Raw genomic sequence first — 24,240 nt, forward strand, 5'->3', positions numbered from 1 at the left:
TTGATTTCTTCTTTGACCCACTGAAGTAGCCTCCAAATACTTGTGAACTTTCCAGTTTTCTTGTAATTGACTTCTAATCATACTATTGTGCTCAGAAAAAATGACTGATACTGTTTTGCTCTTAAACTTATTAATATTTTTTGTGTCCTAACATAAGATCTATCATGGAAATATTCCATGTGTACTTAAGAAGAATGTTACTGTGAGTGGAATATTCTGTATTATGTTTCTTCTAAGTCCTTTTAAGGCAAATATTGCCTCATTAATTTTTATCTGGATGATCTATCCATGATGAAAATGGAATATTAAAGTCACCTACTATTATCAATTTCTTTGTAGGTTTATTAATATTTGCTTTATTTAGGTGCTATGTCAGGTATGTAAATATTATAAAATGTTATATCCTCTTGTCAGACTGACCTCTTTATCATTATACAATGAACTTCTTTGCTTCTTACTACAGTTTTTGTCTTAAAAGTCTATTTTGTTTGATACTAAGTATAGCTACTCCAACTTTCTTTTGGTTTCCATATGCATGGAATATCTTTTGCTATTCCTTTGCTTTCAGTCTGTGTGTGTCCATAGATTTGAAGTGAATCTCTTATAGGCAGAATATAGCTAGGTCTTGGTTTTTTAATCCATTCAGCCACTTGATGTCTTTTGAGAATGTAGTCTCGTTACATGTAATTATTGGTGTGTACTTATTACCATTTTGTTGTTTTCTGGCTACTCTGTAATTCCTTTTTTTCCTCTTGCTCTCTTTGTGATTTGATTTTCTGTAGTGGGTATGCTTAGATTTTTCTATCTTTTGTATATCTTTTATAGGTTTTTGCTTTGTGGTACCTATGAACTCAAGCTAATTGTAATTACAATTCTACACTATAATCCCCACCATTTTATTTTAAAATTTATTTATAAATAAGTGTTAATGTTTGTTAATAAAAAGGTACAAATTTTAACAAATCATTATGGCAGAAGTTATTTTTACTAATTTTGTCTTTTAAACCTACACACTAGCCTTATAAGGACTTAACCCATTACTGTTACATTAGCTTTTTCTGAATTTTACTATATATTTACCTTTACCAGAGATTTATACTTTGCTTTTCTTGCTAATAATTAGTATGCTTTCATTTCAGCTTAAAGTCCCTTTAATATTTCTTGTAAGGCTGAGACCAGTGATGATTAACCACATTAGCGTTTCCTGTATAGGAAAGTCTTAATCTCTCCATTAACTTTGCCAGGCAGAGAATTATTGGTTGGAAGTTTTTTTCCTTTCAGCACTTTGAATATCTCATCCCACTTCCTTCTGGCATGTAAAGTTCCTACTGATAAAGTCTGCTGATAGTAGTATAGGGCTTCCTTTATTAAGTATCAAGTGGTCTTTTCCTTGCTGCTGATAAGATACTCTCTTGGTCTTTAACCTGAACCTTAATCATAAGATGTCTCAGTATGGGTCTCTTTATGTTGTTGTTTAGGAGCCTTGTCTCTCCAGGGCAGGTCCTAGAAGTTGGAATGCAAGATGTGGAGTTCAAACTCTTCAATCCTCAGGGAGAAGGCAGGGTTGCAACTTCCCTCCTGATTGTGGGTCTCCACACTGAGAGTGGAGTTGACGGTGAGATTTTTGTCTCAGCCTCTACCAGCTTAGAAGTGGGTTTTTCCTTGTAGGAGTCTCTTGGCTAATGTTGTTTTTTCTTTTTTTCAGAGGAAACTGTTTCTATCTTGAGCTGGAACCCATATCCTTTAAAAATAACAAATTGAAAGCATCACTGACACTATAGATACTGTTTACCTTAATCTTTACCCAAGTGAACAGTAAGGAATAACAGGGGATGTTCTGCTGATGCCACAAATTCTCAGATTAATAGAGATAAGTCACAAGTGGTCATGGCGAAGGATGGGAAAGATAACCTGCAATTACTGATCAGAATAAAGAGAAGTGACAGGTCAGATTTTAACATATTAAGGCACTACTTGAGTATGGTGAGAATTTTTTTATGAAAAAGTTAGTACAAGACTTTACAAAACAGGACATCTGCCCTTCCCAAAAGAAACCAACTGATTCCACAGAATGTAAGTATCTGTTAACTCTCATTTTATTTACTGTGGATTGCAGACATAGTCTTGCCTCTTCCCTAGCTGGACAACTCCTTATTGCGAGCAGCTAGAGTCCAGGTGTGGCAAGTGGACAAACTTCATCAGTTACGAGACAGAAGACTTTACTAACAAACAGTTTATATATCAAAAGATGTTTCCACGAATACTGGTCCAAGAAATTTTATGGAAAATCCAACAAAAGTTCACTTTCGAAAAATTTTATGGGCATATGATTAGCAATACACAGAATGTTTAATTTTAAAAATATTATGAGACTTAACACTACATTCCCATTGGGAGCATAAAGCTCTGAGTACTGTGACTAAGCAAAGAAAGAGTTTTAAACTTTTCTTTTACAACATAACAAAAGATATTCAAACTAAAAAGGCAACAGATTTGACTAAATGGCAAATCTACCTATATAGTTTTCATTCGTAAAGAAATACTCCTAAAAGTCACTGGACAGAACAAGATAACCATAACTTTTGTTATAAATTTTTATGTTACAGAGAACACTATTAATCACTAAAATAGAAGGTAATTTTCTAAAGGGTATTCATTCTCCAGGTCACTGAAGAATTTTACATTTTTTCCTTATTCAAAAGATTTACCAATTGGTAAGAAGAAACAGACACCTGAAAAATCTTCTTGCTTACCTTTTTGATTTTTGCTTTGCTACTTGCAGTTTTCTTATACATGCTTTCCAGGTCATTTGGAAATATGACTACTTCCTTTGCTGGGTAAGTATTTTATAAAAATTAAGTGTACAATGACTACAACGAATATTCCTGAATATAAACTTTCAACCTGTGACAGTATATTACCCATAGAGAAAAGGTACAAAACTACTGAGACAGGTAACGTAGAATTAGTTTCAACAAAAACCTGTGAAAGGCAATTGGCAAATTACAATTTTGATTGGTTTCCTTCATTATTTTTACTGTCTGCCCACAAATACTGCTGTTTGGAGTCCATTTCAGATACTTCTAAGAGTCCACTTCATGAGTTAAATATGTACATACAAAATAAAGCAGATATACTGTAACTTATAAAAAGTAAATTGCTTTATATATTATAGGTTGGAGGCAGGTTAATATAATCAAAGGTTACAGTTCTGAAAAGTATGGTTGTTTCAAGTATTACTGAGCTATACTTAAAGTACATCCTCAACTCTTATCACATTATTTACAGCTGTCCAATAACTCACGCAGTAAAATATCTGAAGTAGGAAAACATAATGTTGATGACAAATGTTTTTGAACATCAGGAATAAGATTAATGAACAAAGTAAATCTAGAACAAGGGAAGGTACATTTATTAAAAATAGTTGACAATCTCTGATAACAAACAAAACCATTGAGAATTGAAATATATCCAATATACATTGTAACAATGCACATATATTTTAAAAAACTGAAGAGTCATTAAGTAGTTCTGCTTAGAATTTCAGAAAACAGGACTGTGGCTTGTTCCTGCAGAGGCCGGCCCACACCCAGCAGCACCCCTCTGTGTCCTGCGTCACAGTGGCACATGGTGTGTGTGTGTTTATTCAGTGAACAGCAGAATCGCAGTTTCTGTAAGGATGATCCAGTACATAAGTCAGTGGCTCTGGCTCCATTTCATAAAAAAATTTGTGTAGGCTAGAAGAGTAAGGATGACTGTTTTCAAAAGCTTCAGTTTTACCAAAAGGTACAGAATAAATTACAACTCAATCTAGATGCTTTCACATTATTTTGGACAGTGTAAAAATTTATGTAAAATCTTAAGCTCGCCAAACTAGTGTCTTTAAACTTTATCAAAAGTTCATCACTATTTTAGCATGGCTGCTAAGTCTTTTCTGTCTTTGTCACTAATAATGCTTGTCAAACCAAAGAAGTTTGAAAAAGAATACGCACTGCTGAAGGAAAATAGTACCAAAAATGTACCTGGACTTCAATCTTAAGACACACACAGTTCCTGTTGGATACTGGACTGTGGAAGTTTATTATCTTCAGTCTTTTCAGGTCCTGGGGCTTGGCACATCGTCTTTCGCTTAAATAATCGAAGACTCAGTCGTAACAGCTCATTGTCGACCACTGGAGCATTTGTATAAGCTTGTTTTACTGTGCCCTATTTGGAAAAAAAGTTGAAAAAGAGGTAGATTAGGTGACAGTATAAAAGACAGGTTTAGCTGCTAACAGATCAGTTATAAGAAAAATCAGTTTGGGATAGGAATTAAGCTAGCTGTGCGTACATGCTAAGTCGCTTTAGTCGTGTCAGACTCTTTGTGACCCCATGGACTGTAGCCCGCCAGGCACCTCTGACCATGGGATTCTCCAGGCAAGAATACTGGAGTGGGTAGCCATGTCCTCCTTCAGGGGGCATTCCCAATCCAGGGATCAAACATCTCCTGCATTGGCAGGCAAGTTCTTTACTAGTAGTGCCATGTGGGCTGTACTGGATATTTAAAAGCAAAATTAAGAAATGCTGTTTTCAGACTCAAGGAATCTTAGAAAAGAAAGCAATCTTCCTGACAATCCCTGACAGGTAATCAGGTAGCTTTCACTTCATTGTTTCCAATGACAAAACAAAACAACAAGAACACATGGCACATTATATGAAGTTCCACACTAATTCAATCTTACTTTCACAGGGCACCGAACATTCCACAGTCCTTACTGGTCTGCTAATGTGCCATAAGATGCAGGCTCTAGAACTGAAAAAATTCTCCAAAGACAGCTGATCCACGCAATCTACTGAGAAACCACCACCTCCTTTGTTCTAAGAGGTAGACCTCTATTATTGGAACCTAAAGCTATCTTAGAAGTTTTGAAAGTTACTGTCGTGAAATTTTGTTTAACATTCTCCAACCATGAATAATGAAAATAGGGTAAGATTTGCTATTTCCAGCGCTCTGCTATTTCTCTTCTAGAATCCTTAAAGGAACAATGATGCATTTTTTTTAAGTTGTGATACACTAAAACTGGCTTTTTATGTATACTTCTATGAGTTTTTAAATTCATGTTTATAGTTAAGAAACCATGAGCACAATCAGAATAGAACAGAGAAATTTCATCATTCAAAAAAAAAAAAAACCCTTCCTTTGCTTTCCCTCTGAACTCCACCTTCTTCCCAACTCTAACCCCTTATAACCAACGATATAATGGCCAAACCATAACAGAACTTTGATAACGTCATGTCCGTGGTCTGCCCTGAACTGGAAGGATTTACAAGGTTCTGAACGATGGTTCTCAACGAGAAATTTGCAGGGGTGTTTTTAGGTATAATTTTTGAAGGGTACTATGGCACATTACAGAAGGAACCAGGAAATGTTACAAAATACTTTTTATAAAAAGGGAGCAGGAGTCTGATGACACTGCAAACCATACAGCCTCTCAACTGAACCAAACCTTACCTGAACCAAACAGAAAATAGCTGGGTTTCAAGTCCTTTTATTCTGCTCAAGTAAATGCTTACATGTAATCACTTCTATTTATTTCCTCTCTTCAACTTGGTATATTTTCATAAACACTATATATATAAACACATTCTGTATAGTAATAAAATCTCCTTACCACTCTATCTGGGAAATGTTTTTCCTTGATCTTTAAATAAATTTCTAGTATATTTTATTACTGAAAGAAACTTTGCAAATGAAAAGTATTTCACAGGAATAGAGTATTTTAAATTTTCTTTAAGCCTCAGTAACAATTTGCTATTCAAAACAAATGTTCTTCAGTAGTATTAAAGTAAAATAAAAGGTATTATAAATTCTAATAAAATTTTTTCTCTTACATGTGTATATGACTGGGAAACCAACTCATAAAAACATAATGAGACCTCAACCTCACTGTAAAGCAATCAAATGAAAAATATGTCCATACGACTCAACACTTTCCGATTTTTCTAAGGAAATAACAGTACCTTCTCATTTTTAACAAGCTGCTTTCGGATTGCAGAATCCCGTCTGAAGCATAACGCTTTACAACATGGTCCAAGATTACTAAGCAGATTTGCTCTTTCCTCTTTTCGTAGTAATGCAGCCATGTTGAGAGCCCCAAGTTCATGTTCAAAGAGACTGTCTGTATCTTTCAAAAAAAAAAAGAACACATTAAGGCTTCTGAAAACAGAAGTGTTAACAACTGCTTGGATGAATATTCCACAAAGTCTATATATTATCGAAGTTACCAACATTGACTTCCCTGGTGGCTCAGATGGTAAAGCGTCTGCCTACAATGCAGGAGACCCGGGTTCAGTCCCTGGGTCAGGAAGATTCCCTGGAGAATCCCATGGACAAAGGAGCCTGGGGTAATACTGGGAAATTAGGATTGACATATACACACAACTGTGCATAAAATAGCTAGTAGGAAGCTGCTGTACAGCATAAGGAGCCCAGCTCAGTGCTCTGTGAGGACCTAGAGGGGTGGGATGGCGGGGGGGAGTCCGAGAGGGAGGGGACATAGGTATACATATAGCTGATTCACTTCACTGCACAGCAGAAACTAACACAAAATTGTAAAGCGATTATACTCCAATTAAAAAATTACATACTGAGTAGGGATATACTTTCTTCAGTATTGGGACACAGAAACAGACAAAATGAATTAGAAAAAAATCAGTATCAGTTATTTCACAAATATTTACCAAATACTATGTGTCACATACTATTCAAAGCAATGGCAAAATTAGTAGTACAGATCATCAGACACAGGATATAGCAGTAAATAAAGTCCTATTCCTTAGGGAACTTCTATTCAGTATCATATATTAGTTCTCTAATAAAGCTATCTCACCACCAAAAAACAGGACTACTCGGTAAAGTGTTAGTCGTTCAGTCGTGCCCAACTCTTTGAGACCCCGTGGACTGTAGCCCACCAGGCTTCTCTGCCCATGGGATTTTCCAGGCAAGAATACTGGAGTGGGTTGCCATTTCCTCCTCCAGGGGATCTTCCTGACCCAGGGATTGAACCCGGGTCTCCCATATTGCAGACAGATTCTTTACTGTCTGAGCCACCAGGGAAGCCTGGACTACTTGGTAAGGAAAAATCAAATCCCTCTTCACAGTGATCATTAGTCAGGGACAAACTATAGTCTGATTTTGCTAACTATGTAACAGATTTTAACTTGAAATACCATTAACAAAAGTCACAGAAGCAAACAGCTGCAGATGTGGATAAGACCTTAGGGGTTTCATTACATCATTTTATGCCCACAGGTGTTACGTGCTGAAGATCACAGAGCCAATCAAACAAGGGAGAAAGAATGGGGCAAGAACTTAAGACAGTGGTCATTTGTCAGATTAACACATATTCACTTATAATTTATGTTTCTGACACATACAGTCTATGTATATTGGGCCATATTAAAATCAAGACAGTTTCTGCTTATACTAACAGCTGAAGAGACAACATGTATTCATGAAACATAAAACAAACTTTTTCCAATTTTATATCAGTAAAAAGCTCAATTCTTTTACCTCAAACTTTTTCACTCTCATGAACATGATAAAACATTAAATAATCTTACTGCTTTCACCTTTATACCTCCTATCCTTTTCACATTCCTCTTCCCCATTAATAAAGTATTAATAAGCTGCCAAAACACAGGGGATCTTCCCAACCCAGGGACTGAACCTGGGTCTCCTGCATCGTAGGTGGATTCTTTACCAGCCAAGCTACCAGGGAAGCCCATAAGCTGCCAAAACACAGTGAGGTAGGTTTCAGATAACAGGAGGGAAAAAAAAAATTCTACAAACTAAAAATGTTCTGGAATAATAAAAAGCTGTAGCTGTTTTCACTGTCTAAAATCAATGTGATAAAGTATTTTCAAACTAAATACAGTAGGAGTATATACTAGGCATCACTGCATGTCAAAAACTAATCTAAGTGTTTTACTTGTGATAACTCATTTGCTCCTCCTAACAATCAGGTGGCTTGGCAGTATAATTACTCCCAGTTTGCAGATGGTGACAGTAACATATAGATTCCTGTTGGAATCCAGGCCATCTGGTTCACAGACTGAGTTCTTAAGCACTTTGTAAAAGGCTCAATCTAAACATCTGCATTTGAGCAAAATTCTCCATTTCCCAGGGGAAAGCACTGCCGGGATTATCAATCTCTTAGATATGAAAAATATCTAAGTTCACTTTCCTACTATCTACCTCATTTAGCCCTGGGCAAACCACTGAGCACTTTCACACTTACCTATTAATTTTGATGCAGAAAGATCACTGTGCTATGCTTACAACTCATCTGTAGGTTTAAATTTCTCTCAAAATAAAACAAACTTTGACCATGAGGATTAAATAATGAAAATAAGTGATTCTTTTAAAAAAATTCTTATAACTGCTACATAAGAACAGAACAGAATCCTTTTCAAAGGCATCTTCATATTTATATTAGACATTACACACTTAAATTGGGATGGAATTACCTTTGGGCTTTTCTAAAAGTCTCTGACATGTTTCTTTGACTTTCGTAAAGAGCTCAGGACCAGCCAACTTTTTAGAAATGCCAACTCGCAGCATAACAGCTCCAGGTGTGAATTTTAAGAGTGCAGCCCCAGGCTCTCGTGGTTCTTTTGGATGCTTTGGCATAAGACCAGACCAATCCACGTCTATCACATCTAGCGGATCTACAAAAAGTTATACAATTTTCTTACACCAAGAAATACCATTCCTGTTATCCAGGGAGAAATACAGATTGCAAGACACAGGAAAGCAAACAATAATTAGTTTTAAAAAGGCATATTCTTAAAAGATTTTCTATAAAAACTAGTATTTAGAATCTAAGAAATTTTACAAATAAACTTCCTCACCAAAGGAAAATAGTAAAGAGGTCATAGGCAAATGCTCCCACCCACCCACATTTCTTTTATATGTGGAATCTAAATGAATCAAACAAACAAACAAAAAATCCAAACTCACAGATACAGATATTGGTGGTTTCCAGAGGGGGAGGGATCTGAAGGTTAGACAAAATGTGTGAAGGGTATCAAGAGGTACAAACTTGCAATGATAAATAAATCATGGCAATGCAATCTAGAGTGTGGTAACTCTAGTCAACAACACTGTATTCCAACATTAAAAGTTGCTAGAAAGTATGAAAAGTTCTCATCACAAGGAAAAAAACTGTAAATTTGCATGGCGGTAGATGACACCATATCAAGGTAACCAGACAATGTGGTGATCATGTTGCAATGTATATACAAATGTCTAACCACTATGTTGTGCACCTGAAATTAATGTACCTTATGTCAATTATACTTCAATAAAGAAAAATCCAAAACAAACAAAAAGCAACCAAACAAGCACCTAAGCAAACCCATTCCTACAAACAATGCCTTTACATTGCTTGAGAGAGCCTCAACGGAAGAATTCCACTATTTCACTAAGACTAGGTCTAACATTTTGAAACTTGGTACCAGAATCATCCAAGGGTTAATTAAATCTAGGAATGTATTTAGTTTGAATGAGTACATGCACAACAGACAAACACACAGACACTACTTTTTAAAAAAACAAATAATTCATTATGAAAACTTTAAGAATCAGGCAGTGGCTATAATTAAAATTGAGAATAATCTATTGACTGACAAGGAACAGTTTAGGAAATTAACAGAATAATGTTCTATTCAGAAACACCTAATAGCTGATAATAATAAAAATAACATACATACATTATACATTAGTATAAAAAACTGTAAAATACAAGAGCAAATTAAGTCAAAATAAAGCTTTGATATTCTACATACCCCAAAACCCTTACTATGATAAATTGTTAGTAACAATTAGACTAATTGGGATGATTCAAGAACAATAAAGGTTGTTGATTCATGGTGTAGTCACTGGAGTAAGCTCTGGCAATGAATAAAATACTATAAGTGAAAATATTACTGAATTTAGAAAATCAAGAGAAGTATAGAAATAGTGTTCAAATACAACCTCAACTTATTAAGTTTCTGAATGGTCATTTCAACAGTTTGTGGAACACAGTTGTGAAGCTCTGTACCATATACCTACCATCTGTTTTAAATTCTAGGTCCTACAATAGGAATCAAACCCTGGAAAGGAAATCTTACAATCGTGCTATTTTAGATACTGCCCTTTTCAATTTATAAGCAATGTCTATTTAAATATGAACAAAGCATAATAACTATAATTTTCACTTTATTGGCCTTTCAATGTTAATTAAAACAATTGGGAAGATTCTGTGTTTTATCAATTCTTACAGCATGAAAGGGAAGAAAGAATACCTCAGTATCATAATTAAATACCTTTTATGTTCAACCACCTCTGCAATGATTACCTGGCATCTTCTCCTCATCCTGCTGGTCCTCCCGCTTTTCAGCATCACCTGCCAGAATTTCATCTAGTTCATCATCACTAATTGGCTCGTATCCTTCTCCAGCACCAGATCCCAATGAATGCGCATCATCTAGCTTGGATTCGTCGTCTCCTGTTAAACAGAAAAATTAATTTCATGCCAAAGAGAGCATTACAAGAAAGGGACATCTAAGTGAAACCAAAGAGGAGAGGCTGGGCACACTAAAAAAATTGAGAAGCATTTTTTAATTTAAAACTACATTTCTTAATTAGTCAAAACACTTGATAATTCCAAAAGAAAACTTAAAAATGAACTAATTTAGTTTTAATGACAAGAACACAGTATGGACAGCAATACAGAAATAGGTTATAAGATTACAATTAAAATATGAGAAACAAAATCTACCACTAACAAATGAATACTAGTTAACTTTTTATAATAAAACTAACTCAGAAGATCCACTAATTTCAGAAGGATGCATTAATTTCTTTATCAAAATAAATTCAATTTTTAAAAGCTTGCAAACTAATTACTAGGATTAATTTGAAGTTTAAATCTTAGCTCATAATATTTTATTCATGATATGAAGAACTCTACAGTGATGAGGTAGAAATGTAAGTGCCATTAATCCCCATCCCCCTCCGCCACTGATCTCCCAATTCATCTCCCCTATGCCAATGTTTTCCTTTAATTAATAAATGCAATTTTAAAAGATTGCTGTAATATAATTTTAAAGTATTTTTGTTATTAACCACTAGTGTATCTTCCATTTCTTTTTTTACCAACTTGTCTCAACTACCTATGCTAAAGCTTTGTCTCTTGGTGAGTTACTTGTAAACCTGAATTATCATAGTACTACACAGTACATTTAAGATTTCTAAGCAGGTTCTATCCATATACTTTACTGAGTTTACAAAACTAGGTTTCAAAATGCAACAGTATCTCTTACAGATATAAACTTGCAGCAAATAAACTATGGGATGTTTCTAGTCATTTCTAATAATTTTCTACTCTATTAATTCTGTACTAATCTCCTCATACCCCCACCAATTCACTTCTAAACAATTTTAACAACTTTATTATACAAATAAACATCTAAACATAAATGCAAATAAAAGGGTTTTTAACTTTTCAAGCTTATTAAACTATCCTACTTTAAGTGGGTAAAGTTTTTCATTTCACTTCTAAATCTCCATGCCACATTATCCATGATCACAACCAATGAATGGTACATTTTAGGGATGAAGGGCACATATTCCAATCACAGGAGAGTGATTATAATGATTAGTTCAAATTACATTCAATTATACCCCAAGGTTGTACCTCCAATAGTACTATGGCTCACAAATTGATGCTACTGAAATTCAAATTTTAGATAAAAATGAATGTGACGACCACTGAGGTAGAAACGTTTTTGTCAAGTAGAAAAAAATATGTTAACAGTTTGGTGTATTGAAATATATCTAACCAAATAACCAAAAGATACAAGGATGTTTATAGTTTTAAAAGAATGTGAACAACGTTATTCTGGGACTAGTGCTACAGTACAGCAAATGAAAGGAATGTAAAATAGTACTGCTCATGTACTAAGCATCTAAGAAGTTTCTCAGGGGCTTAAAGTGGAAAGGGCACATAAGCGCTGGTATCAGAATTGGACAGTTCATGGAAGCAGAATTTCCAGGAGCATTCTCAGGAGAGGCCATTACCATTGTTACCCTGGGCTATAATTCATCACAGAATAAGACGTAGGACAGGTATGGACAGGCAGGACAGATTTTCATGCATCAGCTATTTACTGTGTCCTTGCTAGAGGCGTGAAGATAAAGAAATAAAAACCTATGGTGCCTAACAAAGGAGTACAATATAATGGGGAGAGAACCATGGAAAAATAATTTACAATATGGTGCAGAGATGCTATTAAAGATGTATAAACAAGGTGCTTTGTCAATTTTAAAGAGCACCTTTAGCAGAGACGGTTTCACAGAGGAAATAATCTATAAACTGGGACTTGCTGTTTGAGTAAGAAAAGATAGAAGGGAAAAAGTCTGTCAGGCAATGGGAAGAGCAGGCTCAGAGAAGGCTTCAGGAGGGAGACCATCCAGAGAACAGAGGTGAGTCAGTTTGTACAGCAGGCTGGGGGTGAAGGATGGACAACAGAGGGCCGCAGTGGAGGCTGGCTCTGACTGGGAAAAAGGGTGTACGTGGCCTTCTCAGAGTCCCTCATTCTACGAGCTGGTAGTCAGTTTTAATAAGGGACCTGAGCATCCACAGATTTTACTACCTGTGGTGGGCTCTGGAACTCATTCCTGCAGATACTGACAGACTGAAGGATGACTATAATTTTATCTCATTTAGGCTTATTAGAACCAAGTCTACCTTAAAAGTACTAACGAGTACAAGTTTTTTAAGTATCACAGGCCTTTTCCTTACAAAATCTATTTTCCTTAAAACAATGGAGTCAATCATCATATCAGATAACCCTTCAAAACGAAGTACTGGTTTCCTATGAGATTTGAGACGAAACGGGGGAGAGAAACAGATGGAAAGGAGTGACACTCACCTTCCACACTCTCAGTCCTCTCAGCTCTACTTGCATCTTCAAATCCCTGCACAGATCCCAGATCTTTATCCAGCCTTTCTTTATCCAAAGCTCCAGAGTCTCGAGAGCCACCTTCTAGGTCTCTGTCATGGTCACTCTCCAGTTTGACTTCACTGCGTTTTACAGACTCTACTTGAGAACCTTCAAACGTTCTGTCCCTGTCCCTCTCCCGGTCCCTTTCCAGGGCATCGGAGAGTAGTCTCTCCCTCTCCCTGTCCAAGTCTCTCCTTTTGTCCCGTTCCCTCTCCCGTTCCCGCAGTCGATCCCGTTCCCTATTCCGGGGCCAATCTTTATCGGCATCCCGCTCCCAGTCTCTCTGCCGGACGTCCCTCCTTTCCCGCTCTCTCTCGTGCTCATAACGGTCGCGCTCTTGAAGCCTCTCTCTGCTGTCAAACGACCCCGATCTTGAATGGACCTGTCGATCTGACTCAGGAGAACTTCTTCTGGAACTATGGCTTCTTGAATCCTGGCGATCTAAAATCAATGTACCATATACAAAGACTTAACACATGATAAATTAAAATTTACAATTTCTCTTTTTCGGTACTTATTTTAGATTATCCAAAGAACTCATCTTAAGGAAAAAATTCATCTCAAAGAAAAACATCCACCACTCTTCAGTAGTGTCAAATATGCAAAAAGCATGTTTGTTTCCTTATTTCCACTATAACCACAAAGAAATATGTAACCATTAAACCATTAAAGAAATATGTAAAAATAAGTAAGCATTAACAGAACTGACCATTTCATTATGTACCTCCTCCTCTTCCCCCTACCTCATTTACACAGTCAACAGAGAAAAAGCACTGGTTGCAAGAAGCAGAACCAGGTTAAAATTTTTAGGCATCAATAGAGAACCTGAACATGTAAGTGCTTTCCACCAAGATATACTAAGATGCTGGTGTTAAACTGAGTGAGTGAATGTACCTCTACTCTACTGGTATTAATGTGATAATAGGTAACATCATGGCGGGATGGCTAAGCTTTTTAAGCTCCTTGAAAAAATTTAAGGCAGTGTATAAACAACTTATCATTTACTTTAAAATTATAATTTGAACAAAACATAAAAATGTACAAAATACACTCGCATAAGAAACACTGGTTAGGTTACAATTTGTTTTTATTACCTGAGGAAGTACTTCGACTAGGTTCTCCACGCTTTAGCTGATCAATCCTGGATTTTCTCTCTCCTGTGATTTCCAGACTTTTAGTTTTTTCTCTGTCTCTTGAGCCGCTATGCAGCACTCTCTTTCGACCGTTCTGGTCATCCCCACTTCGATGAGCAGAGTCGTTGGATGGGGAGCGGAGACGGCCAGACGTGTGACTGCGATTGCTCCGGTTGCTGCCGAGGCTGCTGCTCCGCTTCTGATCCACTGGCTTGCGATGCGGTGCGTCTTCTATAGTAACATGAGGCGCCTCTACCTTTTCCGCTCGTGTTCTGTGGCACTTCCTATGGGAGTCTTCACTGGTAAAAGATGTATTGGTGGTGAGGAGGGCAGAGGTGGAGATGGTGGTGGTCGATGTGCTGAAGGCCGTGGCAGGGGTGGCCGCAGTAGCAGACAGAGGAGGCGGGGGAGGAGGGAGAGAAGACGGCGAAGGGGTCCTTCCAGGGGTGGCGGCAGTGGTGGCATGCTCTGGCTCCGTCAGATCCGTGCGGTCAGGCACGTCCTCATCAGACCAGTCACTGAACGCTGTATCCTCTTTCTTCTGAGGGTCCTCCAGAGCGCCATCCTTATCACTGGGCATGTCAGCCGGCTCCTCTTTGGCTGTGATAGGCGGAGTCCTCGGGCCTCTTTTCTTCTTACTCTGCTGCACCGTTTCTTCATCAGAGATGTCAGAATCACCTCTGGACCTCTTACGCTTCTTTTCAACACTTTTCTTCTTCTGTCCTTTTTTTGGTGAAAATACTTGAGCATCTTCAGACGCTATCTCTGTGTTACCCCTCCCCATTCCAACATCATCGTCTCTCTTTCTCTTAATAGGCTTCTTCTGAATCTTTGCTTTTCTTTTGCTCTCCTCATAAGCTCCATCAGAAGTGTCTCGATCTTCAGATGGGTGGTGTCCTGTCAGGTCTTGTGAACGAGTTCTGGAGCTCTCTGTTATTTCTGTCTGTTCTCTCTGCTTATCTACAGAAGAAACTTTCTCTTTGAAATCTTGCTCTTCATAGCGCCTTGAACTTTCTTTTCTTTCTGGTTTACGATCGTCTTCTCTCCATCTACCCTGCCTGTCTTCTGTAAGGTGTGATGGACTAAGAGAACGTGATTCTTGAGGTCGAACAACCTGGCTCAAGAGTCTGTGTTTTTCATCTAGACCAAAAGATAAAAGTCATCAGACTTTCATCATGTTAACAATACTGCATGTTACCTATAAGTAACAAACCAGTGTCTCCCTTTTCATTTTAAAAGTTTAAAAATAACAATAATTTCAGTAAAAACCGAAGTACGGCTTTACTACAACTAGTGGGAAATGACAAGTGCCACTGTGGTAAAACGACTACATATTTCAAACACATAGTTGTTTTTAGTCACAATGTGATATATTCAGAAGCAGCAGAGCAAGTAAAAATTTTAAATCTTAATTCATCATTCCCTATTGATGTAAAAGAATTGTCTCATGGTTGCAAGTGAGTCTGACTCTAGAAACAGGGAACACAGATTCTGCTTACTTTTATCATCCCCACTGTTGTAGGCGTCACTGTCAGGAGAATGCTCTCGCCGGCGCTTAGGTGACTGACGAGGGCTAGGACTCCCTTCATTTCTATAGCGCTTCCTAAATCACACAAACGTAATTTGTAAGATTTCAGGGGATGAAAAAGATTTGTTTTTTTTTTTTTTACTATTATTTCTTACTATAACTAGAATATATAATTGTAGGATAACAATACTATCAGAGCTATCTGTATCATACAAAGGGCATTTATTTAGCATCTTTAACAAAATTCTTCATTTGTTGAGACTTAATGATCGTGGACTAAAATACATGGCACCATCTCTGCTTTTTTCACCATACATGTAGAATTGCTCACTGACATTCACCAGGTTTAATTACTGTAAAGTGGTAACACAGCAGAGGATTCAACTCTACTAAAACTTATTCATTAGTTTTACTGTTTTATGATATAGAAATACCTTTTGTTGGAAAGCCAAATGAGAAAACCTAGTATTGGCTTTGGGGTCAAATAAGACTTGAGTTCAACTTTTCGTCATGTTATTTATTGTGCAATTTTAGATAAATTCCTTGAAGTCATTCTTAGCTTTTTCATCTGAATATAGATGAAAAATGGGGGTTCATCTCATAAAACTGCAGTGAGGAATAAATTTGTTATGTCATAAGCCCAGTGCCTGTCATGTTGTGGGCACACTGATAAAAACTGGTTCTAACTCACCTCTTAGAACTAAATCATCTACTTAATGACAAATTAATAAAATAATTCATATGTTCACTATTTTTTACTCTTTAGTTAAACTTTAGATGACTAGTATTCTGTATCTCTGGATACTTAAGTTATTCTAGTGTTTTCCTATATTTTCACTGAATTTTGACCACTTTTTTTTTTTTTAACAAATACTGTTTATAAATACTATGGCCAGAAGTTGAGTAACACTGTAGCACATGAGCACATGTACCTCCTTGATGGCCCATTTATACAGATGAGCAACCAGGTAGAAAATGAGGCCCCAGATGTAGTATGACACCTGACAGGCCCAAGCTTGTAACAATTCCTTATCTAAATCTCCTGCCATCATCAGGTAGTCTATTTCCCCATCCTTTGAATCTGGGCTAACCCAGTGACTTACTATGTTCGACAAGAGGATGTGGTGAAAATGACACTGTGTAAGTCTGGAGATTTAGGACTCAAGAGGCCTTTCAGCTTCTGCTTTTGCCTTCTTGGTATGTGTCTACTATCATATGCAAAAACAGAGTTTAGATTATTAGAGGAAAAGAGGTCAAGATGCCCTAAGCAACAACCAGCACCAACTGCCAGACATGTGAGGAAGCTGACCTGCTAGATTGACTGGAGAAACAGAGTGATCCTACATGAGAATAGCAGAAGAGCCACTCTGCTGAGCTGAGTCAAACTGCCAACCCACAGAATCATGACCAAATAAATGGTGGTGGTTTTAAACTTCTACCATGACAATATACTGAGATGACAATAGATAAAAACATCAAGATATTTATCTCATATACTAAGTTACTTTATTGAGTAGCTGACTACTAAATTTCTGGGCCCCTTGTCAATGGTTGGAATATTTAACCATGACAAGCTCCAAGAAATACTGTACTTTGAGATTAGAAGCATGAAAAATATAATCAAAGCATAGGACTAAAAAATAAATAACAAATATTTCAGAATTTTAATCTTAGAAGATACAGAGTTAAAGAGGCCAGAGAAAAGAGAAAGAATACATATTTTGTGCCTACATGTGTTAAAGGTAATATCTGAATTTTATGTTTAATGTGAGATATTTTCTTTTAATGTGGAGTGAGGGAAGCCAGAGAGTGAACTATAGAAAACCACGGCTACAGACTGAAGGGAAGGCAAGACCTAACGGAAGAAGCCTCCATTTCTGTGGTATGTTGCTTGTCTATAACCAAAATCCATAACAGCAATGATGAAAATACCTAAAGCAGAGAATGTATTCACCATGAGGCAAATGAGCTAGAAGTAGGGGCAAAGAAACTGAAGCTATATAAATGATTTTCAGTTTGTCTTAACAAATTTAACCTTATCCTCTATTCTAGTTGGCATTAAAAGAAAAAAAAGAAAGGCCTTTAATTCCGATGTTCGGTTTTAGGTCTGTAAAACCTCAAAATTGACCAATCAGAGTCTGGGATTCTCATGGCTACAGTGACTGGCTTAGCTTTCTTGTTTACTCCTCAACTGAAGGCTATAACTGAGCTGACAGCTATAACCCTGGGGTCATCCTAGCCGTCATTTGGGGAAAAGCTTTCTGAGTCTAAAACTAATACATAAGAAAATAGTGCAGAAATACCACTCTTGATGCTTTGAGAATCTGAGTATAATCACATCAGAACAAATAAAAACCCTGGACTTCCCACATACCTGAGCAAATAAAGTTTTTGGTATTAAAAAAAAAAGTGAGAGTAGGGGGGAAAAGAAGAGAAAATGCCCTCAGTATGTAACAACAACACATCTTTTTATTGTAGTAACCTTTGCAATGCCATGGACTGTAGCCGGCCAGGCTCCTCTGTCCCTGAGATTTCTCAGGCAAGGATACTGGAGTGTGTTGCCATTTCCTTCTCCAGGGGCTCTTCCCAACCCAGGGATCTAACTCACGTATCTTGCTCGGCAGGCAGGTTCTTTACCACCGATCCACCTGGGAAGCCCACACTAAACAAAACAACAACAACTATAACTCCACAGTCCAGAGAGGACCCCTCTCTCTCTCATCATCTTCGGTGGTTCCAGAAGTTCCTCAGTTCTAAGACATTATGAATGCTTCTGCAGCCTTCAGGCGGTGATTCTGAACTTCTAAGTACACAAAACTCATTAAGGACTATCAGGAACAGGACAAGCATTATGTCCTGGTGATAAGCCAACTCTATTAACTTATACAGTGGATATGAAGGGATGAGATACAAATCCACTGGTTCTACCACTGTTAGGTTGGATTCCTGTTAAAAACAAGTCTCCAGCAGTCAAACCAACGTGCCATCAAAAATGGCTGCAGTCAAACAGTAAACAAAAATTATTAACTGTATCCGCTCGATACAGAAATAAAATGAGAAAACTGTTACTTTTTCCCCGACAATTCAAAAGATGTTGCTTGCCAAGTATAGATAATAAAGCTGAGATACACGAAAATGCAGAGGAAAAAGAATGAACAGGGTATTGCGGGCCCTTGAGAAACTTAATGTACGGGACTTTCTGAATCGTAAAGGCCCGGCTCGCGGTCACTCACTTGGACTTTCTCTCCTCGTGGCCGTCTCTGGGGTTCCGGTCTTCCCGGACGTCTTCCCGCTTTTCCCTGCGGTCCTCGCGAGCTTTCTCCTTGTCCTCCCACTCCCTCTGGCGCTCGCGCTCGCGCTCCCTCTCCCTCGCTCTCTCCCGCTCGCGCTCGCGCTCCCGCTCCCTCTCGCGCTCGCGCTCCCGCTCCCTCTCTTCTCGCTCGCGCTCTTTCTCCCGCTCGCGCTCCCTCTCTCTCTCCCTCTCTCTGTCGTGCTCCCGGTCTCGCTCTCGCTCCCGGTCTCTCTCCTTCTCTCTTTCTCGCTCGCGCTCGCGCTCGCGCTCCCGCGCCCGCTCTCTTTCCAGTTCTCTCTCTTTCTCTCTCTCCCGGTCCCTCTCCCGCTCGCGCTCCCTCTCCCGCTCGCGCTCCCGTTCGCGGTCTCTCTCCCTAGCCCTTTCGTCTCTTCTATCATCCGTTCTGTCTACTCTCCGTTCCTCTCTCCTTTCATCACGCTCAAGCTCGTCATTCCTTCCCTGATGTCGAACTGGTGAGCTTGGTCTTTGATCTACAATGAAAATCAAGTTTCATCAGTGATTAATTTGACAGATTAAAGCTATTATATTGTTAAGACAGTATGGCAAATCTTAAATTTTATCTGTGTATAGGGTCACACTGGCAACAAATATAAATCAGGTACCATATTTACTTTTAATCATCCAAATAATCACCACTAAATGTTTAAAAATATTCTTTTCTTAAAGGTAACTTTTATTTGCCCTCTACTGCGTTTTCTGCTCCCACCTCCCGCTGGTCCGCCTTTCATCTTTCTCTGCATGCTCCCTACCGTGCCTCCAGCCCACTGCTCCAACCCGCTTTCTGCCATCTCTACCCTTCACCTCTGATCGTCTCTGTCCCCCCAGCAGGCCCTGAGAACACTGGTGGCAAAGGATAGGGGCAGCAGGAGGTGTAGAACATTGGAGCTGAAGGAAAAAAAATTTCCCTCAAGTCACACCTCTAATTTCAGGCCGAAAATATATACACAAAGTGTAGCTACTATGTGAGGAAAATACAGAAGAACAAAACATCTGTCAGTATTTGCTGCTGTGATATCAATTTATCATAAACTAGAATATTAAGGATACTGATGCTTAGCAATCTTGAAATAAATATAAAAAGTGTTTATTAGTGATCTATATTTATAAATAACTACTAACAAACTGAAAACCTTAATCATATAATTACTCAGATGAGCTGTTTTCTTAAAATGTTAAATGATAACCTCATCAAATTTATATATATATATATATTTAATACATGAATCATATAAACATAGACTGAATGCATGCTGTCCAATATGCCCAGCTGAGCAAGAAACTAGTCTGGTATCAAAAAATGTCTAAGAAAATGGCATGAACCTTTCCACAGAGATAGCCATTTTTGAAAAGCAGGTCACTGTGCCTGGATCTAGGCTACTACAATGTCTCTATTTTCACACTACAAAGTAATGTTTACTAGTTAGTCATAAAGGTCCTAATACAATATGGCCAACAGGGTTTGTACATGAAATCTCCAGCATCAACTTATTAAGCAGAATAATTTTAGGATATTTGTAGGGAAGGGGTCAATATAGTAATTTGAATTTCCTTTCTTATCACAGATAAAAGAGATAAGAATTATCCATGCTTATTCTTTAGAGGTTATACATCAAGCTATGAAAGTTCATAGAATTTTAAAACTGAAAGAAAACTAAACTCTGTCTACCCTCCCTTTCCTCTTTTTCTTCTTAGAATATATGGCCCAAAAGTTGATTTATCAAAGTCACAAAAATGGTAAATACATGAGGCTCTCAGGACTAGAAGTCAGTTCCCTTACACTCCCCCCCTTTTTTTTTTAACTTTTGCTGAAATCAATTTAAATTTAAAATGGTTCCATGTACTATACTCTAGTTCCTGGAAAACTATATACTCATGTCTTTGTCTAAATTCCTGGTTTGGGGGTCATACTAATGTCACAAAGATTATAAAACAACCTGAAACAAATTTAATACTGTCATTTATAGCAATTCATATTTGAAATTTATAATTATAGCAATGTTAGGGAATAGACTGCTTTATTCAGGCAAGCTTTTTCTGACAAATGAAAACTCTCATCTTCCCAACCATACTGACAAAGTTCCATACTTCAAAGAAAATGGAAAGGAACATCACTTAATACATCTCATCTTCTGTATCCTTCCCCAAAAACGTGTTTTTCAAAGATAAACCTCTCTTCACATATTTCCTTACTTTTTAATGAATGGCATGCCCACTCATGAAACCCATTCTGAGTTTTCCAAGTCCCACTGTATTCAAGTACCATAAATTTCACTCTCAAAATATTTCTTTTTTTCATTTCCTCTCTCAATTCCTACAATTCATATTATTAACTCAGACTCTGGTCAGTTCTTCTTAGATGCCCATGTTATCAGTGGTCTCATGTTGTCTTTGGTCTTTTTGTAGACTCTCTAATGCTTTTATTTTTATTGATGAAAACTTTTTTTTTCCCCAACTGCTTTAAAAAAAAAAAGAGGCTGTTTAAAAGTACTTATTATAGGCAGTGAAAAAGGCAATTAAATCCACATTTGTTAGCCTGACTTATTAGGCCATTTACAACATGGTCCTTTTTCCTAGCTTCTTTCCTTTCCTTCCAATTGTAGCACACCTCTGCTCCAACCTCATGATTCTTTACTCTCCAAAGCATATGTTTTTTTCAGTCCTGTGTGTCTGCACGTGCTAGACTCTCTACCTGACAGTGTTTCTTCCATGGCTCCTTCTAGCCAACTCCTATTCATCCCTCAGGCCCTAATTCAGATGTCTCTTCAGGATGCTTTTGTGGATTGCCTCAGAATTCTAGGTGCATCTTTGTCTTCTCACAGGACTTCACACAGTAATAGTATTTATCATATCTGACTGTCTACCCTAATCAGCTTGTGAAGAAAATTCCTGAGCACAAGAACAAGGTCCTGAGCACATCTCTACCTCTGACCTCTACCCATCTCCCTTTGCTCACCATACTCTAGTCACCCTTTGCTCACCATACTCTAGTCACACTGATCTTCTTTCAAATTCTAGGACATATGAAGTTATTTCCCATCTCAGAGAATTGGCACATATTCTTTTCTCTGCATATAATGTTTTTACCCTCAATACCTACAATGCTAGCTTCTTTCCTTGCATTTATGCCTCTGCATATATGTCATCTCAAATTTTTTATAAGCACACTATTTAAGGAAAGTAGGTCCCACTCATCCTTTATTTCTATCTGGGTCTCTTGGATGTTTCCTTGATAGCATCTACCAATCATTCCTTTCTTCAGGGGGCATATCATCCCTTTTATAAAGTTCTATAAGTGTAAGAACTGTTATACTTCCCAAACCCAGCAAAGTGCAGGGGTACTCAATATTCATTTGTAGAATATATAATCAAAAGTATATTTCTATTTCAATTGTACAACTGATATTTACTGAGGTACTTATAGTAAAATAAAATAGAAACAACAGGACATGTAGTCAGAAAACCTACAGTTTGAATTTTAGCTTTAGAACTTTATTCTCTGACAATGAAAAGAATCATTACCCTTCTCTTGGCCCAAGTCTCCTAAATTATAAACACAGATTTCCTTATCATACCTAAGCTCACAGATTTTGAAAGATAAAAGGATTTAAAACATACATTTTCTGACTTAATAAAGAATATTAAGCCAGAGAGTATATAAAGAGCAACTTTCAAAGTTCTTGGTAACTCAATACATATGTGGACTGAAACCAAATGTTACACTGAATTCAGGCATGAGATGAAAAAAATCTGAGAGGGACATCAAACTAGAAAAAAAGAAAGAAAGTAAGATATTAAAAAAGCATTATCAGGACACAGTGTTAGATTAAAGAAAATAAAGACTGGTGAATTAGTGTTTGGGAAGAAATAATTTCAGGCATTAACACAGATCATATCAACTCCAGCCTCATCTGTAACTAAGGAAATCATACACATCTTTCAACCCAAACGCATTAAGCTTGCTATAACAAACTCAACTCAGCAGCGCGCATCTATGTCTCTGATCTCATCTATGCTCTCAAAAGTACAAGCTGTCTTAGTGTCTTCGCTCTCCTCTTATTCCTACCCATATCAAAATGAATGTTGCCTTATATATAAAACAGCCCACTCTGAAGCATCAACACTGAGTTCCCTACTGTCAGGTCTTACATGACGTTAACTTCAGCATTATAGCAAACCTTACTTTGGTAACTAGGTAAAGTTAGTAAGACCTTCATAAGGTCACAGATGCTCAAAGGCCTAACACGTACTGACAATAAAAGCTTGTTTAAGAAAGTACTTATAACCCTTCTAAACTGCTTTTTAGTATCTTGCTTCAATACTGATTTAAGAGGTCTTCTAGTAGAATAACAGAAAATTTTTAGCTTAGCTTAAAATATACAAGAATATAAAGTTAGCTAAACTAAGTAATACATATTCTCAGGAAGGAACACAAATAAACTGTTTCTCCAGACAGCCCCTAACCCTATCATCACTGCCTCTGTCTTGTTCCTCTCTGGCAGTCCTTACAAGTCTGTCTGTCACAGTTAGTGAGTGAGTGAGTGGTCAGGACACTCAGATGAGAAGCTATCTCCTGAATCAGAAATACCTGAAACAGCACCCAAGCACCTATGTTTTTTAAAACACTGTGAGCGGTTTGGTTAAGGTAAGAGACATACAGCAAGGCACCTCAACTCTTGCAGTATGCAAGTACCTACTAATTCAGTACCTGCTCTGTTACCAAGTGAGTACTGGTAGCCAGTTATTTAGATAATCTCTACTAAACTAAGTAAAAAAAGATTGTATGAATAAATAGCTTAAAGTGTGCCAACAAACAAAAGTCTTAAAAGATATTTTATGATAAAAAGTAAACTGATAATGGTTGGAAAAAACTACAATTCTCCCAATCACTGTTGGTAACTATTTAATAGTATCTCAGTTAACAAACCTCTCTCTCTGTTGTCGCGACGGTCTCTCTCCCCGTGTCTTCTCTCAAAGGAAGAATCTCTTGCTTGCTCTCTGTTGTCCCTCTCAGGGTATCTGTCTCTTTCAGGATAGCTGCTTCGCGTCTCCCAGCTGTCATGATAGTTGCTACTACTACTGTGACTATCAATCTGAGAACCTCTTGTGCCTCGACTTCCTAAACAAAGGATATTCACACAAATATTTAACACATATACTTCATTCAACAAGTTGTCAGTCACAATCCTTCCTCCCCCAAAACATATAAAGATGTGTGGGTTGTTGTTGTTGGGTTC

General features: G+C 37.5%; 1 protein-coding gene across 5 annotated transcripts in view; it reads right to left on the bottom strand.

Moving 5' to 3' along the window:
- Window positions 1-2,074: 2,074 nt before the first annotated feature.
- Window positions 2,075-24,240, bottom strand: part of ZC3H13 (zinc finger CCCH-type containing 13) — a 98,586-nt gene continuing 76,420 nt past the window's right edge. For 2 of the 5 annotated variants that reach the window (XM_069601290.1, XM_069601287.1), the window contains exons 11-19: window positions 23,931-24,122; window positions 18,927-19,476; window positions 15,665-15,768; window positions 14,127-15,305; window positions 12,961-13,473; window positions 10,383-10,532; window positions 8,509-8,709; window positions 6,001-6,164; window positions 2,075-4,206 (exon numbers count right to left, since the gene is read on the bottom strand). In XM_069601290.1, coding sequence (XP_069457391.1) covers window positions 4,036-4,206; window positions 6,001-6,164; window positions 8,509-8,709; window positions 10,383-10,532; window positions 12,961-13,473; window positions 14,127-15,305; window positions 15,665-15,768; window positions 18,927-19,476; window positions 23,931-24,122 — 3,224 coding nt within the window. In that variant the 3' untranslated portion in view covers window positions 2,075-4,035. Of the gene's footprint in view, window positions 4,207-6,000; window positions 6,165-8,508; window positions 8,710-10,382; window positions 10,533-12,960; window positions 13,474-14,126; window positions 15,306-15,664; window positions 15,769-18,926; window positions 19,477-19,807; window positions 19,892-23,930; window positions 24,123-24,240 lie in introns of all 5 variants that reach the window. The other 3 variants (XM_069601288.1, XM_069601289.1, XM_069601291.1) reach the window with 3 other exon arrangements.

This window comes from Ovis canadensis, chromosome 10, assembly GCF_042477335.2.
Source record: "Ovis canadensis isolate MfBH-ARS-UI-01 breed Bighorn chromosome 10, ARS-UI_OviCan_v2, whole genome shotgun sequence".
NCBI lineage: Eukaryota > Metazoa > Chordata > Mammalia > Artiodactyla > Bovidae > Ovis > Ovis canadensis.